This window comes from Rattus rattus, chromosome 14 (genome assembly GCF_011064425.1).
Source record: "Rattus rattus isolate New Zealand chromosome 14, Rrattus_CSIRO_v1, whole genome shotgun sequence".
NCBI classification, from domain to species: domain Eukaryota; kingdom Metazoa; phylum Chordata; class Mammalia; order Rodentia; family Muridae; genus Rattus; species Rattus rattus.
The window spans coordinates 9354326-9371096 of NC_046167.1; the positions used below are offsets into that span (position 1 = coordinate 9354326).

General features: G+C 39.3%; 1 protein-coding gene across 1 annotated transcript in view; it reads right to left on the reverse strand.

Moving 5' to 3' along the window:
• Positions 1–16771, reverse strand: part of Mrc1 (mannose receptor C-type 1) — a 76906-nt gene that overhangs the window by 42496 nt on the left and 17639 nt on the right. The window contains exons 5-9 of the mRNA XM_032885181.1: positions 12843–12956; positions 8588–8734; positions 4629–4814; positions 2005–2162; positions 995–1105 (exon numbers count right to left, since the gene is read on the reverse strand). Coding sequence (XP_032741072.1) covers positions 995–1105; positions 2005–2162; positions 4629–4814; positions 8588–8734; positions 12843–12956 — 716 coding nt within the window. The remainder of the gene's footprint in view (positions 1–994; positions 1106–2004; positions 2163–4628; positions 4815–8587; positions 8735–12842; positions 12957–16771) is intronic.

The following is a 16771-nucleotide window of genomic DNA, read 5'->3' on the forward strand; positions in this document are numbered from 1 at the left end:
CTCTCTGTGTCCATCTATATTTAATCTATATGCCCTTTACTATCTATCTGTCTGTCGGTCTGTTGGTCTGTCTGTCTATCTATCATCTATTTATCATTCTTTCTATCTATCTATCTATCTATCTATCTATCTGTCTATCTATCTATATTTAATCTATATGCCCTTTACTATCTATCTGTCTGTCGGTCTGTTGGTCTGTCTATCTATCATCTATCATTCTATCTATCTATCTATCTATCTATCTATCTATCTATCTATCTATCTATCTATATTTAATCTATATGCCCTTTACTATCTATCTGTCTGTCGGTCTGTTGGTCTGTCTGTCTATCTATCATCTATTTATCATTCTATCTATCTATCTATCTATCTACCTACCTACCTACCTACCTACCTCTTATCCATTTCTCAGCGTGTCTCTCTGCTGGTAAGGCACACACACTGTGAGTTTGTGGGATTTTATTTGACACTGTTACTCAGCACAAGCTGAAGGCTAGTTGCCTTGCCTCTTACTGTAGTGATGCCCTGAAAAGTTTCCCTAGTGGAAGAAAGCTCATTCGAAACTCTGTAAGCAAGAGTGGCCAATAATGGCTTGCTACCAGCGTGTCCGCACTGAAACTTACTCACTGGAAATGTCTCCAACTGCCCATAGGGTGTCAGACTCCCGGATCCTGCGCAGTGACTTCTCTTGGGTCTTTCTTTGTCTCAGCCCAGGCTCTTTTAATCATTTCATTTTATTTTCTATTTCCTGTTCAGTTCTCATGACATTCTGAATGGAGCCCAGGAGTGAGTGCACCTCCCCCGTTAACCAGAGACTGCCCAAGAAAACCTCAAGAAGGATGGAGAAAACTTCTTACTTCAGACACAGTAAGACACTGAACACTTACACAGTGGAAGCGCTGGCCTTGGACGATAAGTAAGCACTGCCTCATACGAAGCAAAGCCCACTGTACCACCCAGCTATCTTACGTCACTGTGGATGGTCTATACTCACTTTCCGGCAGCCTTTTTCTGCACCCTCTGGTACTACAGCGTGGATTTGTGAGACCGTCTTACAGATGTAACCCAGTGGTTGCTCACAAGCTCTATCTGCCCAGTATCCATCCTACGGCGTAAAAGAAAAAGAAATGATTATCTGCTTTAGGACCTTGGTATATTTGTTTCGTGCCTGAACCCAGGGTCTAATACATGCTAGCCAGGGGAAGCTATGTCTACAAACAAATGGCAAATTCATATCCTACAAGTGTATTTGTCTCTAACTGTACAGGCGTAAAGAGATCGCAGGACTAAGGTGAGTCTTTATCTTGAATATTCGAAGCCAGTATGTGTAGTAGATTGGCCTCACGCTGTTTGAATTCTGACGTTAATTCTGCTTCCTCAAGAGGAGTTGCCCCTGATGAGCACACCATCACATAGTCAGGTGGTGTCATGTGAACCTTTCCCCCATGTTAACTGGTCAATCAAAGGCTGGTGACTGGGCAGTGAAGAAGAATGGTGGGACTGGAGGTTCAAGAGAATGGGGCAGGTAGGAGAGGAAGAGGAGAGAAGAGAGGATGGAGAGAGAGGAAGAGAAGCCGCAATGAACCAGAACTATGAGGCCAGGGGCAAGTAGTAGAAGGTACAAAGCTCTGAATTGTTGAAGTCATATATATGCATACATACGTACAGATTTGCATACATCTATATATAAACATACATAAGTATGTTCAAAATGATGTTATATACATAGATATGGCATGTGCATATATTTTTTTCAGAATTCAGCAGGCAGTATTATTAGTTATTACTTAATGCTACCTTTCAGCCAAACTTTTATTCCATTTACCTATCTTACAGTCTTCCTGACTTCGCTAAACTTTGCTATAGTGAGACACTCAAAGACCTGAGTCTGAATTGTGGTGTAACATAAGTCTATATCAACAAAGGAAGCAATCTCAGCAGACGATAACCGAGGCAGAGAAAGAGGTCACGGCACCACAGTCAGGCATCAGCAGAACACCTCACCTTCCCTTTCATCACCACGCAGTCCTCCTGCCTGTTGTTCTCATGGCTCGGCTCTCCGGGAAGCCATTTAGTAAATGTCACCGGGGTCCCATCGCTCCACTCAAAGTACATCTGAATCTTGATGTCATTTAAACCAATCCACAGCTCATCATTTGGCTCTGCACAGGAAGAGGAGCACCTGAGTAAGTAGCTTACATACTGTTTTCCAAAAGTAACGCACAAGTACAACAGGAGTGTGCTTTCCAAAGGCCAGCAGAGAGCCTGAGAAGGGTGCTGGGCTGGCCCGCTCAGCTCTGCTCCCTTGATCTTATAGAACTATCATAGAAGATAATCTATATGCAATAGACACACACCAACTATATATTAGAATGTCAATTTTAGGTTATTCAATGTTTTCTTTCCATTGTAAATGTGACTATTTCTACTTAATATTTATACATTAAATATTATATTTTATGGTAGTTGTAAAAATTAAATGAGCAACCCCAATCTTGTGAATCTATGTTATTGCTGCAAATAACTTATATTTCTGGAACAACAGGATCATTCACATATATATATTTCATATATACATATATATATCATTCACACACATATATATCATTCATATATATACATATATATATATATATATTAGTCAAGGATAGTGAAATATATAATTGAATGAATTTGTAGTGACTGAAGATCTCAGGTTTCATGACTACAAAATAAACATTTCCAAACTTAAAAGTTAAGTGTTATACAATTCATTCTCTGTGTAATTTGCTTAACTGAGAATGCCCCTGTAGCCTCTGATTCCAGTCTTTGAACAGTAGAAGACAATGATTTCAAAGAATTATAAAGATGGCAATTGGTAGAAAATGCCAAGTGGCTAGTTTTCTTCCTCCTGAAAGCTGTCAATCAACTTTGTTTTTGGAGAAGTCCTCAAGTGGCCTTTTGCCAGCTTGAGCAGATGTTTCCAGTGTCCTGAAGCCCGGGGGAATTGGGCCAGGATGGGCCCCTCTCCCTTTCACTTGAGTTAGCAGATCAGGAGCTTGTGAGTAACAAACATAGGCTTCGAAGAGAACTTACACACTCTCAAGAACTTTAAGATACAGACCAGTTTAAAATTACATAAGTATATATGAATTTTCTATATATATTTGCTTTAATTTATTTTTATTAGTTTACAAAGAATTAGACTTTATTATAGCATTCCCATGTATAATTTTCTTACTAAACTTCCTCCTGTTAGATTGCTTGCAATTCTAATATTCTACAAACACATACAAACACACACACACACACACACTGTTTCAAGTTGTTAAATCAATTGTCATAAGCCAGTTAAACAAATTATATGAACTGGAATTCATTCTTTCCATACTTAGGCTCCATACTGTCTAGTTTGTTCTTTATTTCCATGACTAATATTAGAGCTTCTATCTCACCTAATTAAATACTTTTGAAAAGTTTTTATTTAGAAGCAATAATCTTGATTTTATATTTTACTCTTGTTGAGATTATTTTGTTCTGTTAAATAAGGAAATATTGTACTAAAATATTATAAATGCTTTTAGTAATATTTTTTATTTCTGTTCTTTCATGTGAGTTTTTCCTTCACATATATCTCTGTCCCAGGTGTGTGTAGTGCCCACTAGGATCAGAAAAGGGCAGCAGATCTTCTAGAACTGGTATCACAATGGTTGTGAGCTGCCATCTGGGGCTGTGAATCAAACCCAGGTTCTCAGTAAGAGCACCAACTGCTCTAAACAGCCGAGTCACTGCTCCAGTCCCCACAACTCCTTTCTTCCTAAGGGAGAGCTCTCCAGCTCATTCATTTATTCTCAGGCTGAACCGAAAGGAAACCTTGGCCACCTAACTTTCATAACCAATTACAGTTTAAAAAAAACCCACAGGGTTCTTCTGTGGCTCTGTCACGTCACAGAGAGTAGAATGGACAGCCCTCTGGCCTCTTAACTAACCTGCTTCCCACACTGGTTAATGCCAAGCTTCCCAATAGGTCATGATAAGCTTGAGTGACTAATACTTAGATACTCCCATTATGATTTCAGTTCCATCAGTTAATCTGAGTTTCCCAGGATAGGTGGGCACAGAAAAATTAAGAAGTTGTTCACATGCTACAGAGGCTACTTTCCTGTGTGTGTGTGTGTGTGTGTGAGAGAGAGAGAGAGAGAGAGAGAGAGAGAGAGAGAGAGAGAGAGACAGACAGAGAGAGAGACAGAGAGAGAGACAGAGAGACAGAGAGAGAGACACAGAGAGAGACACACAGACACACAGAAACAGACACACACAGAGAGACACACAGACACACAGACAGACAAACAGATGCACAATTCCAAAGTTGCAGCAGGCAACTTTAACACAGACATCCGCAAATCCAGATATGTGGGAAAATAATATTGAAAGATACCCATGAAGAGAACATTTTAAATTTCTTAATGATACAAGTATTTAAACTACTCTACAATCTGTGTTGGCAGAAGTACCATCTACTTAAATCTGTATTGTCAATCAACTACCAATTTAAGTTAATGAAACTGAACACTTGTGGCTATGTTTTTGAGATGAGGGTGGAAAGGAGGCAGCCAGGGTGAGCCTAGCGTCAGGGGGATATCTCTCACCGTATCCTAGCTGGGAGAAGATGAAGTCAAACTCCTCAATGCTGTGGACACTTGCCAGGTCACCACCCTCCTTCCTACAGGCTTGCAAAGCATATTTCTGGATCTTCTTCTCTTCCCTGTAGATCCTGTAGCAGTGGCCTGCATAGGGCCACCACTGATTAGGGCAGGCAGTAGGCACATCACTTTCTAGAAAGGGAAAAGAAGTTTAGAAAGCATTTGAAAGAAATTTGTTTAAAATTTGCAACATTTTCAACTACCTTGTATGTAAAATTTTATTATATATACATATATTATATATATATACAATTGTAGACATAAAAACATCATTCTTCATTTTATGGCATATGCATTTATAAGAGATATATGAGAAAGAACTGTTGTGCTTGTTTTGTTTTGAAAAGGGCAATTTGGAAAAAAAGAGTATCTTTTACTTTAAGGGGAGGACTGGAAATGTAGATCACTAGGCTATCCTGGAAGCCAATGAAGAAGGTCCTTAGAAACTGTGATAAAGATGCTGAGATTCAGAGTTGATGGGGGGTATGTAGTCCCCTTGTGAGGTCCGAGGACCGGGAAGAGGGGGAGGGGGAGGGCTCAATTATCTTTAAGGGGCTGGACACTGAGTGTTTAACCATGGTCCAATGAGTGTACGGGCAACACAAATTTAACTTGTCGCATTATTTTTTTCCATTTTGGGGGTAAAAGTGGGAGGGTTGACCTATGTGGAACACGAAATTGTATAAAATTTCCAACTATTCGATAAAAAAAAGATTTATGTTGGAAAAAAGATAAATCAAAATAAAATGATGTCAAGGGCTGAGGAAATCGGCACAATGTGGGTGTGAGGCCCTAGGTTCAAGCCCCAGAGCCTCAAAAATAAATAAATAAATAAATAATAGATAGATAGATAGATAGATAGATAGATAGATAGATAGAATATCAACAAATGAGAAATCTATTTTTGAAATGTGAGCCTTCAATGAGACTACCAACGGATCATCTGATTTTATCTGTCCTTATCACTGTCAAACTTGAACTAAGCATCTGTGATCACTGTCTAACTGCATGAAGCCTGAAGGCTGATGCCTGATCTATTCTCTAAAAGGTTGCAATGTACCTGTTCTCATGGACCCTAAAAATGTCATCCATGGAGAAAGAGCAGTGCTCCTAACATAGGTAGGAGAAGTGTTAAGAACAGAGTAGGATGGACATGAACTGGAGGGTCACCAAGGGACCTGTGTAGTCATCACACCACAAGCCTGCTACTCCTGCCTCTGACCTGACCCAACACCATCCGTTCATGCCCAAAAGATGCATGAAAGCAGTTTAGGTTCAGAAATTTTTGAGCAAAACCTGACTTTGCCACAAGGGGGTTTTAAGCAAGTTACAGCATATGAATCAAAATAGCCACATACATATTTTGTAAAAGCAAAAGCTATATTAATATTAAATTGCCCATCCTCACTGTTCCTAGATGAGGAAAAAAACTAGACACTGTACTTCTAGAAGACAAGCCACACAAAATCATTATTTAAGTAAATCAGTGTCAAACATCCTCCTTATTGCTGACAAGTTGAGGTCAATTGCAAGCACAATTGAGGTCTTCACAGGTTCATCCATAGTTGCTGTAGAAAATCTGTAAAGTGGAACTGAGACCATGAACCAGGGACCTCCACCCATATCCATAAGAGTTCATAAACTAAGGGCCCTCTACCATGCCCATCAGAGATTATAAGCCAGGGAACCAATTTACACCCATCAGGGATAATGTACCAGAGTCCACATACACATTTATCAGTGATCACTAACCAGGAGCTAACCACATCTATCAGAGGTCATGAACCAGAGCCCCTGTATACATCTATCAGGGATCACTAACTAGGGGCCATCCATATCACGATCAGGGCCCTCCACCATGACTATCCAACAGCTTACCTGCTAAAACTATAAAAACACCTACTCTCAGAGGTAGACATTCTACTTCTAGGAACAGCACATATCCAGAATGGTATGCCTGGAAGGTTACTCAGCTTTATAAACGATTAAATGCAATCTAACGGTCAAGGCTGGGGGAAAGCTCTGTTGGGAAAGTGCTGTCTTTTTAAGTGCACGCACTAGAGTTTAAGACTCAAAATACATACTAAAATAAAAGGCATGTGCTCATAATCCCAGCACTGGGACGTGGGAATGAGACAACCCCTAGAGTTTACCAGCCAGTCTTGCCAAACTGGTGAGTTCTGGGTGAATTAAAAACCTAGTTTTAAAAGTGGGGAGGGACAGAATGACTGGGTGATACAGTCTGACTTCAAAACACATATACATAAGTAAACAAATGAAGCGAATAAACAAAATCTATTAATACAGGACCAGTCTTTCCATATAATAGCGGCTCCCCCACCTCCCAAAACGTATGGAAAATCAGTTTGCATATCCAGTGGAATGATAAACTAAACTGTTGACTAGCAAAACCTTAGGATGCAGTATACATCCTAATTATACTGCAGTCAGGTGGTGGTGGAGGAAGAGGCAGGTGAGTCTCTGTGAGTTAGAAGTCAGCTGGGTCTACAAATCAAGTCTAGGACAGCCAGGGCTATTATACAAAGAAACCATGTCTCAAAAAAAAACCATGCTGGCATTCACACAAAACAGAGAAAAACCACTGTAAATGCATTTGCCTAAACACCAGAAGAAACAGCGAGGGACATAAACACTCTGAAACTGTGGTCTTCCGAGAAACAGCCATGGGTGGCAAAAACAAAGGTGGGGGAAAATATTATCATTGTCTGTAATTTGGTGCCCTCTGAATTTTTAACCAGGTCAATCATAGTTACAAATAAATAAAACTGATTCCAGGAGTCGGGGGAGAAAGGTAAAGAAAAAAATGGGCTGTCTTAGTTATTTTTTGCTATTTTAAGATAGCATGACCAAGGCAACTTATTAAAGAAAGCATTTATTTGAGGCTCATGGATTCAGAGGATTAGAGTCCATGACCTACGTGGGGATCATGTCATCAGGAAGGCAGGCGTGGTGCTGGAGCAGGAGTTGAGAGCTCACATCTTCAGACACAACCATTAGGCAAAGATAGAGATCCTGGGAATGACCCCAGCCTACTGAAATCCCAAACTCCATAGTCACTGACACCTCCTACAACAAGATCACACCTCCCAATCCTTCCAAAACAGTTCCACCAACTGCAAGGGAGTAGAGGAGTGAGTATTCAAACCTTTGAGCCCATAGGGGGCATTCTCAGTGAAACCATCACATGGGCCATCACGTTTCCCAAACAGAAACAAAGTAAATAAACCCAGGTAAAGCATGAATCGTGCCTCCAGAATAATTGTAGTGATGACATGAAGGTTAGCTTTCAATATGTTGAAAGGACAATCTATTAGTGCCTTAGCTGCTCAATTCTTCTATAGACTTATAAAACCATTCATTTGCTATTCTACTGGAGCCCAGTGGAGTGTACTGGGCTTACATAACTTACATTACATGCTTAGTTACTGTTTGTCTTTTGAATCATTTATTTTACTGTGTGAAGATTTCAATGCAAGATGCTATAGCGAATCCAACTTTATCTGTGTGCACAGAATAAAGTCTTTCATTCCAGATACTTACTTCCCAGTTTTAAATCCAGTTTTGTTAGGTATATGGGAATTATATATCCTATAAATTCCTCTTTTCTTTTCTATAACATGTGAAAATAATACCTACTTTACAAGACTGGGGAGATGAATTTCTTATTTATATAAAAAGTTTTTCCCGATGTTCAAATACTTCTTTATGTTCAGGAAACAGTAGTACTGACCAAAGAAATGGGCTTTTGAAGGCATATCATTTTATTAATCTATAAATAATTAATAATATCTCTAGAATTATTTCATGCGATTTTGATTGAGTTACAGTTTTATTTATCTTTAATTTCTAATATTTTATACATTTGATCATAGAGATCCTCTTACCTGAGGGAATGATAAATGGGTTCAAAGTATTGTTGCCCTTTTTACAAATGTAGCCAAGTTTCTGAACACATTCCAGATTCTCCCACTTGGCATTTTTTCCAGGGTTTAGTGACACACAGCTCTTTCCAGGTTCTGATGATGGACTTCCTTTAAGAAAATTACAAAGTTACAGTGGGACTACTGCATTCCCATGAATAGATGGCTTACATTCACCAACCACCACACCTTACGTCGTCATCCTTGGGATTTAATGGATCCCCATCCTGTCTTTTGCTACACATTCACAAATGATTATTTACTGAGTGCAGAGCAAAAGGCATGGTGGGTATCTATTTGGTTTCTTGTTGCTGGCTTATTCCAAGGCTTAAAATGTTGAGCGCAGAGTAGAGTGGTTTGAAATAACCACCCACAGCAACAGAAAACATTAGACCTTAAGCTTTAAACAACTGTGTGATGATATATGATATCATGATATGATATCATGTATAGAATGAATGTATAAGATTAATATATACTGCTACAAGTTGGCCATAGTAATGTCAGTAGCAACCCCCAAAACTAATTGAAGCTAATTTAAGAAATAGTCCCAATAGACCAGATGACCTCTGTTAACCTTCCCCAGTCAGAGAGAGGAGATCAAAATAAAAGACAGTGGGAGGGACAAACACAGTGTAAGAGATCTGGAAATCAATGTGCCACACTCTCAGAACTCATGGTTTTAGTTGAATTCATTGAAGAAAATCTTTTGGAGTTATCTCCTCATCCCTTTCTTACAGGAAGCTGGTTAAAGAACCAGACTGGGTTGACTTCCATGGAAACATGCATCTATCATTACATCCTCTGATGTATCATTTGTCTGCTGCAATGGATACATGGATCCATCTATATCCTCTGATGTATCATTTGTCTGCTGCAATGGATACATGGATCCATTCCTGCATCCTCTGATGTATCATTTGTCTACTTGAATGGATACAGGGATCCATTCCTGCATCCTCTGATGTGTCATTTATTTACTGCAATGGATACATGTGTTCATCCCTACATCCTCAGATGAGTCATTTATCTACTACAATGGATGAATCCATCCATCCCTACACTCTCTGATCTATCATTTCAACCCCAGTGTTCCAGAAAGTAACTTCATCTCATACCTAAGTCTGACAAACAAGTTATACACATTCTGTCCATAATTCTATTTCATGACCTTTGACAGATGTTTATTATGCACCAGAATTTCACTCTTCCCATAAAAAGGAAATCATGTCACCCGCCCTTGGAAGTCTCTAACAGAAACATTTTCCAGGTTGTATGAATATGACATAATATATAGAAAACTGCCAAAATACATATAAAGATGTTTTGAAAAATCTGTTGCTAATACAGCCAAGATAACAGGATAGTAAAGTTCACAGAATCTGCATACGTGTGAGAAAACACTTTCTAGAAACAATAGCACATTTAATACATACTGGTCTTAAACACTGTGCTGTTTGGTAAATCATATTATGTATTCATTTATCAATACAACACCTCTGCCAACCTTGAGATAGCAGTTACAGGTCTTTAATAATCTCGTGACTATTATATAGCTGAATTTATATTTCTTCATCATTTACCTAAAGGATTCTTAATTGAACTCCATATATGTTTTATCACATGAATTACTTAGTAAGTGTTTAATAAAACAGTCGAATGAGTAATTTATAAAAAAAATAGTTTAAATATTCCAATTTTAATTTTAAGAAACTCTCACATTATTTAAGAAGGTGAGTTAGTATTGAATCTATTTTCCAGGAATAAGAAAATACTTTTTCTTTCCTAAAATGCCTTTTCCAAAATTAACACCCAATTTTTTTCAGTGAGATCTAAGACTACCAGGGGATGGATATTAGACTCTTTTTACACAACTGAATAATAGAGAAAATGACCTACTTTATGACAGGCAGTACTTTTTGCTACTAAAGATAAGAATGAACTGTTGTCCCCTACCATATAATGAGCACTGTCTGAAGCTTCTGAGTCCATCTGCAATTCTCTAACTTCCCTTGAACCCAAGAGCAGCAGACAAATGACGTCATCACTTATGACGAAAGGGAATTTACATTCACATGCATTGACGGTTACTTCCCGTATTTCAGAAGACAGTAAAGCAGATTATCCTTTCAAGACTCAAGTCTGGTGCTGGGGATAGCTCAGAAGTAGGTGACCCAGTCATGATTTCTAGCATAAAACAATTCACATACAAGCTCTGTGCCCATCAGGCAGTGAGAGAACATGTTGAGTGGAGTTTCATGGAGAAATATAATCAGAACAAATATATATAATTTTTGCAGCACCAATCATTGGGCCCAGGATCTTGTGCATGATAAATGAGTGTTCTGCCCCTGAGATTTGTCATGGTTCCTGAAACCTAATCAAGTTAAATAAACACATAGCCCTATATGATGATTCTCTAAAATTCTCTCACGCTTAAAACTTTAAAAAAATACTGTTTTATCTATTTTTCTTCTTAAAAAGTAGAAGTCAAGATATGAAACAGAAAGCTTAGCATTTTTAAGCCATATGTTTTAAAAAGGCATTTAATGGCTCAAAAAAAAGGAAGGAAGGAAGGAAGGAGGAAGGAAGGAAGGAAGGAGAAGAACTGTGAAACAGGCATGGCCTGCATATTTATGGTTGGTCCCAACACTCAAAAGGCAGAAGCCTAACGATCAACTGCTTGAGAAAATCTGGCCAATGAAGGAAACTTGGTTGAGAGTGGGGTTATGAGAAGAGGAAGGGAAAGGGGAGGTGGGGAGAGGGAAACCTCAGTTTCTCAAACACATTCTCAAAAGTGTTCAGAGCAAAGCTGATAAAACATGACTAACACACACTTCTTCTGAGTCACTGATCATTAACTCTACTCTTCTACAGTAAGCCAGGCTTGGACGTGTGCTATAGTCAGAGAGGCTGGCATCACAGTTAACACCACTCCAGGGTTAACACACATCCTACTACTCAACAGGTGAAGACACTTGAGAAGTGAGCTTGATGTTTCTCTGAAGTGTTGCTTCCTATGTACAACTTGCATACAGCCTTCAGTCTCGTTTTGTGTTCTGTCATCTCGTATGTTGGAACAACGTGGAAGTGATAACACAGAAGAAAGAACAAAACCAGCACACGCACGCACGCACGCACACAAACACACACGCACACACCATGAAAGCGTAACAAAATGGACGAGATCCCCTTTCTAACTTTGAGATAATCAGAAGCTGCTGAAGAGAATCCGCTGACTCTCTTTTGTGATCAAACTGTATATGGTCAAGAAAATTATTAGTAAATATTTATTCTAGCATAATATTTTTACAATTTGGGGTTGAGGTAGCATTTTAAGTCAACCCTATTATATTATAAACAACATGAACGAGCATTACCATAGGCTTTAAGATCACAGTAATATTAAAAAAAAAAAAAAAACTCATGACCTAAGATGAGGAGAAATTCACCACCAACCCCAGAATATTCAGTTCTCCTAAATTCGTAACATATATGTAGATATTACTAGATATGGCCATATCATGTTACAGGAGGCTGAGAAGGAAGGATCCCAAGTTCAAGGTTTTCCTGGAGTAAATTCAAGACCAGTTTCTGTAATGAAGCGAGACTGTCTCAAATTAAAAGCATATAGAGGACTGAGGACATAGTTCAGTGGTTGTCTAACATGCACAAGGCCCTAGGGTCTGTCCTTAGCATCCACCCAAGTGTGTTAGATCATTAATATCTATATACAATTCCATATATCATAAATATATATGTATCTTATATATAAGCACATTTTAGCTGAATTTCTAAGATTCAAGTAGGACAAAAGAATCCCAAAATTTAGGGAGGACAATAGTCATACAAAAAGTAGAAAGCACTCAACCTTTACAATACTTGTTTCAAGAACAAAGACAAAGTTAGTACAACACAAAATACACATTAACACTGATTCTGTTATCTTTAATTAGACTTAAAAATAGCTCCAAATATGCTTTTGAATGTAGAGTGTAGACATCAAACGGAAGTGACTATTGACTGACACGATTGTCTTAGGAGACAAGCCCTAATCCCAGGAAGCTGGCCCTGTGTAAACTTGCACTTTAGAATAATCAAATCCAGGTTGCAGATTTCAAAGCATGATGGGAAATGAGCTATGCTCCATTAGGAAGACCTCTAAGACATCTCAGTGAATTACACTCAGCCAATAATACTCAGGCAGGCTTAACCTTACCTGGTAGCCAGTTCAGATACCGGAATGGGCTTCCCCCAGCCCACTGCCAGCCAGTGCTTAAACTTAAACTGTTGAGTCCAATCCAGAGTCCGGAGGTCAAGGAACTGGTCAATCCTGTAGGGCAAAAAACACAAAACAGGCATTGAGAAATGACAGTCAATTTAAATGTGCTAATCCAAGTTGTCAGAGAGGGTCCTAGCGAGATAGCTAAGTACTTGAAAACTCATACTGCACTTTCAGAGGCCCTAGTTAGGTTCCTACCACTCATGTTGGGTGGCTCACAACCATCTCTAACTCCTGCTTCAGGGGATCCAATGCCTTCTGGCCACCAAACAAACTTGCACATACCTACATACATGCATGCATGCACTCACAAATGGACACACACACACATGCAATAAAAAATAAAATTTGCTTCTTAAATGTGATGGAAATACTGATTAGTATGACTAAAACCTTATAATCTACAAGTAGAACCATGACCTCCACTGACAGAGAGAATTCTTTGAAAAGCTAGCAGGGCTCTGGGTCAGGGTTCCACACAAATGTCATCACCTTAACCATTGTCTACTCTTATGCTTCTTATATGGACAGGATGGTGTCGACATGGAATAATGACTCTCTTACTTCATGTGAGAGTAAAAATAAGATTTATTTTATAAAAAAGCAAAACTTCTCTATGACAGGCAGTTTTCACTAAGCACTTTGACCTACGTTGTCATAACTCATTAACTTCATGTTTTAGAGCTTATTTTGAGAATTTTATGATATGTTTTAAGTCAATTTTGCTACTTTATAAATGGCAATTAAACTGAAATTTTTAATAATTAATGCCAACACAAGCAATGCTCTCTTTAGGCAGATAATAAATAATTATCACAGTGGTTTTGATTATCGAAGCCTAATATGGAAACAAAAATAAAAATGCCACAGGGACCTGCCAACATAGTTTAACCTCTTACAGTTTGTATCTTTAAAAAAAAATCAAAAGTCAGGATTTTCTAATCTCCCCAAATTGTTTCAGTTACTGAGAAACAATTTTTAAACATATGCTTTGATTTATTTAATTAAAACAAAGCACTCAATTCTTTACACAGGTCAGAAAACAAATTTGCCGGTACATGCTTAGTGGTATTGGTGGAATATTTTCCTCTGTAAAACTTGTTAGTAGGAAGAGTTTGCAATTAAGCACTCACAATATTCAGAGGTCGGCGTTTGCCTATTTGTTCCCAAGGCTAAAAGACAGCACAGAAGAGGAAGCAGAAAGAAAGCAAGAACCGGAGGAGGGGGAGCCGTGCAGCGGAAAGACGGGTCTGAGCATGCGCCGCCAGTGTTCTCCGAGGTAGTGCTTATCTGCAAGGTAGCAAGGCCTTCAGTATGCCATCATGGGGATGAGAGGGGATCCTGAGGCCACACCCTCTTTCAGGGGCTATTGGCAATTAACAGTTGCTCGAAGGAGGGAGAACCGTTATCTTAAGGATGTACAGCTGCTGGTAAGTCGCCCTTACCCCAGGAAATAACCTCGTGTCCATGCTCAGTCAAGAAACTCCACAATTAAACTTAATGTGCAACACACAAGAGGACAGTGGAGAAAGGAAGGGGCCGTGTTGAGAAGAAGCACTCTAGCAGACAGTGATGAGAAGCAGGAATTTGATGTGTCAACGTCACTAAAATGGATTACATGAAGCCGTTAAATGAGAGTTTTTCATTATCTGTAAGTTTTACGTGGGAAAACAGAGTTTAAAAAGCCCGATGGAAGGGTTGGGGATTTAGCTCAGTGGTAGAGTGCTTGCCTAGCAAGCACAGGGCCCTGGGTTCAGTCCTCAGCTCCGGGGGGGGGGGGGGGGTTAGGGTAGCTGAACTTGGACCCAGGGTCCATATGACAATGGTTCTCAGGTTCCATAGTGAGAAAAGTCACACTGAAGTATGTTGAAGCCACTAAAATGGCTGCTAGGTTTCCATTAGCCCGCACATGCACACATTAGTGTCTTCCATTGAAAGATCTGGCAATGGGAACCCTGGCAATGTCCAGGTCAGATTTTACATCTATCCAGGCCAATTCCAAACACAGTGTGCTTTCTTGGGGAACCATGCCTTGTAACTTGCTTGTTCTCATCAAAGGAAGATTCACCAGAAGGTATAGGTAAGGCCGATATTCATTAGTTCAGAAGAGATTTATTTAGTTTTATTATTGAACTGTCCCCAGTCCTGAAAGCATGTGCTGAAAAATCAACCCACTATGACGTTTTAGAAATGAATTGATTTTCTTCCTGACAGCACCTTGCTATATAGCCCTGGCTTCTCCAGGAGTCACTAGGAAGACCAAGCTGGTCTCAGAGTCCCAGAGAGCTGCCTGCTTCTGTCAAGCGTGGGGAGGGGACAAAAGATGTGTACCACCAAGCCCAGATGTTACTATGACATTTTAACATGAACTAATAAGAGAAAAATAGAAAAGAATTGAATATTATATGTACATTTCAATGGCAATTAATTCAAATTCACTTATTTTTAATGCGTACAGGTATTTTGCCTGCATGACGTCTGTGCACACGTGTGCCTGGGGTCCACTGAGACCAGAAGAAAGTCACTGGGTCCCCTAGAACTGGAGACTTGGTTGTGAAGTATATGGTTGCTGAGAATTGAACCTATATACTCTGGAAATGTGGTCAGTGATCCTATACTGCTGGGCCATCACTCCAGTCTTCGTGCATTCTTTATCAGACTTTCTAGAATGAAAGGGTTGAAGAGTTAGCGCAACTCTCTCAAGTGCATTATACTTGGAGAAGTGTCCAGTCTTATTCCTTCAAGGAACATCTAGGACAAAGACAGACAGGTGAAACACCTTGCTGAAAGTTACAGAGTCGCATAGGTCAGAATCAGAGCCCAGGGTTTAGCCGAGTAATTCCAATCATTTAATCCCTTTTAAACTTAAATTTCCAGGGTGGCGTGGTGATTAATAGAATGTATTGTTCTTGCATAGGACCAAAATTCAGCTCCCAGCATCCACCCGGTAGTTCACCACCATCTGTAACTCTAGTTCCAGGGGAGCTGGTGTCCTTTTGTGACCTCCCCAGGCATTGGTCACATATGCGGTACACATACATGCATGCAGGCAAAATACTCATGCACCAAGGTAAAATTAGTGAATCTGAAAACCAAAAATGTCATCAGGAGGGGTGGGGTCTTGCTTAGTCTTAAATCCGTGTTATAAATATCAAATATTATTTATTAAAATAGATGGTGAATTTGTGTCATGTCAACTTTATAGTTATCTGTGCCACTGATAACTCCTTTTATTTAATTTTTTATATATAATTGAAATTAGTTTGAATGATGGATCATCCCTTTAGGATGAAGAAATCAGTTAAAAATTGTTGCCTCACTCTTAATGCAAAAGAAAATACCTCTAGACTGTGCTAAGAAATATCTAGGGATCAATACTGTATAGCTATTATCCTGTATATTAAGACAATTGCTGTTGAATGTTGGATTTTTTTCACAAATTCTAACATAAGGAAGGTTACGTTAACTTGAATAATAATCACTCCTATATTTCCAGGGGATATAGCAGAGAATATGCTCTTTTAAAATACCATTTCAAGGGGTTGGGGATTTAGCTCAGTGGTAGAGCGCTTGCCTAGGAAGCGCAAGGCCCTGGGTTCGGTCCCCAGCTCTGAAAAAAAAAAAGGAAAAAAAAAATACCATTTCAAGTTGAACATGGTGACGCAGGTCTATAACTTTAGCATTCAGGATGCTGAGCCAAGAAGAACCAAGAGGTATAGGCTAAGCCAGGCATGGTGGTGCACACCTTTGACACTGGCACTCAGGAGGCAGAGGCAGGCAGATCTCTGTGAGTTCCAGGCCAGCCTGGTCTATAAATCAAGTTCCAAGACAGCCAGGGCTACACAGAAAAACTTGTCTCAAAAACA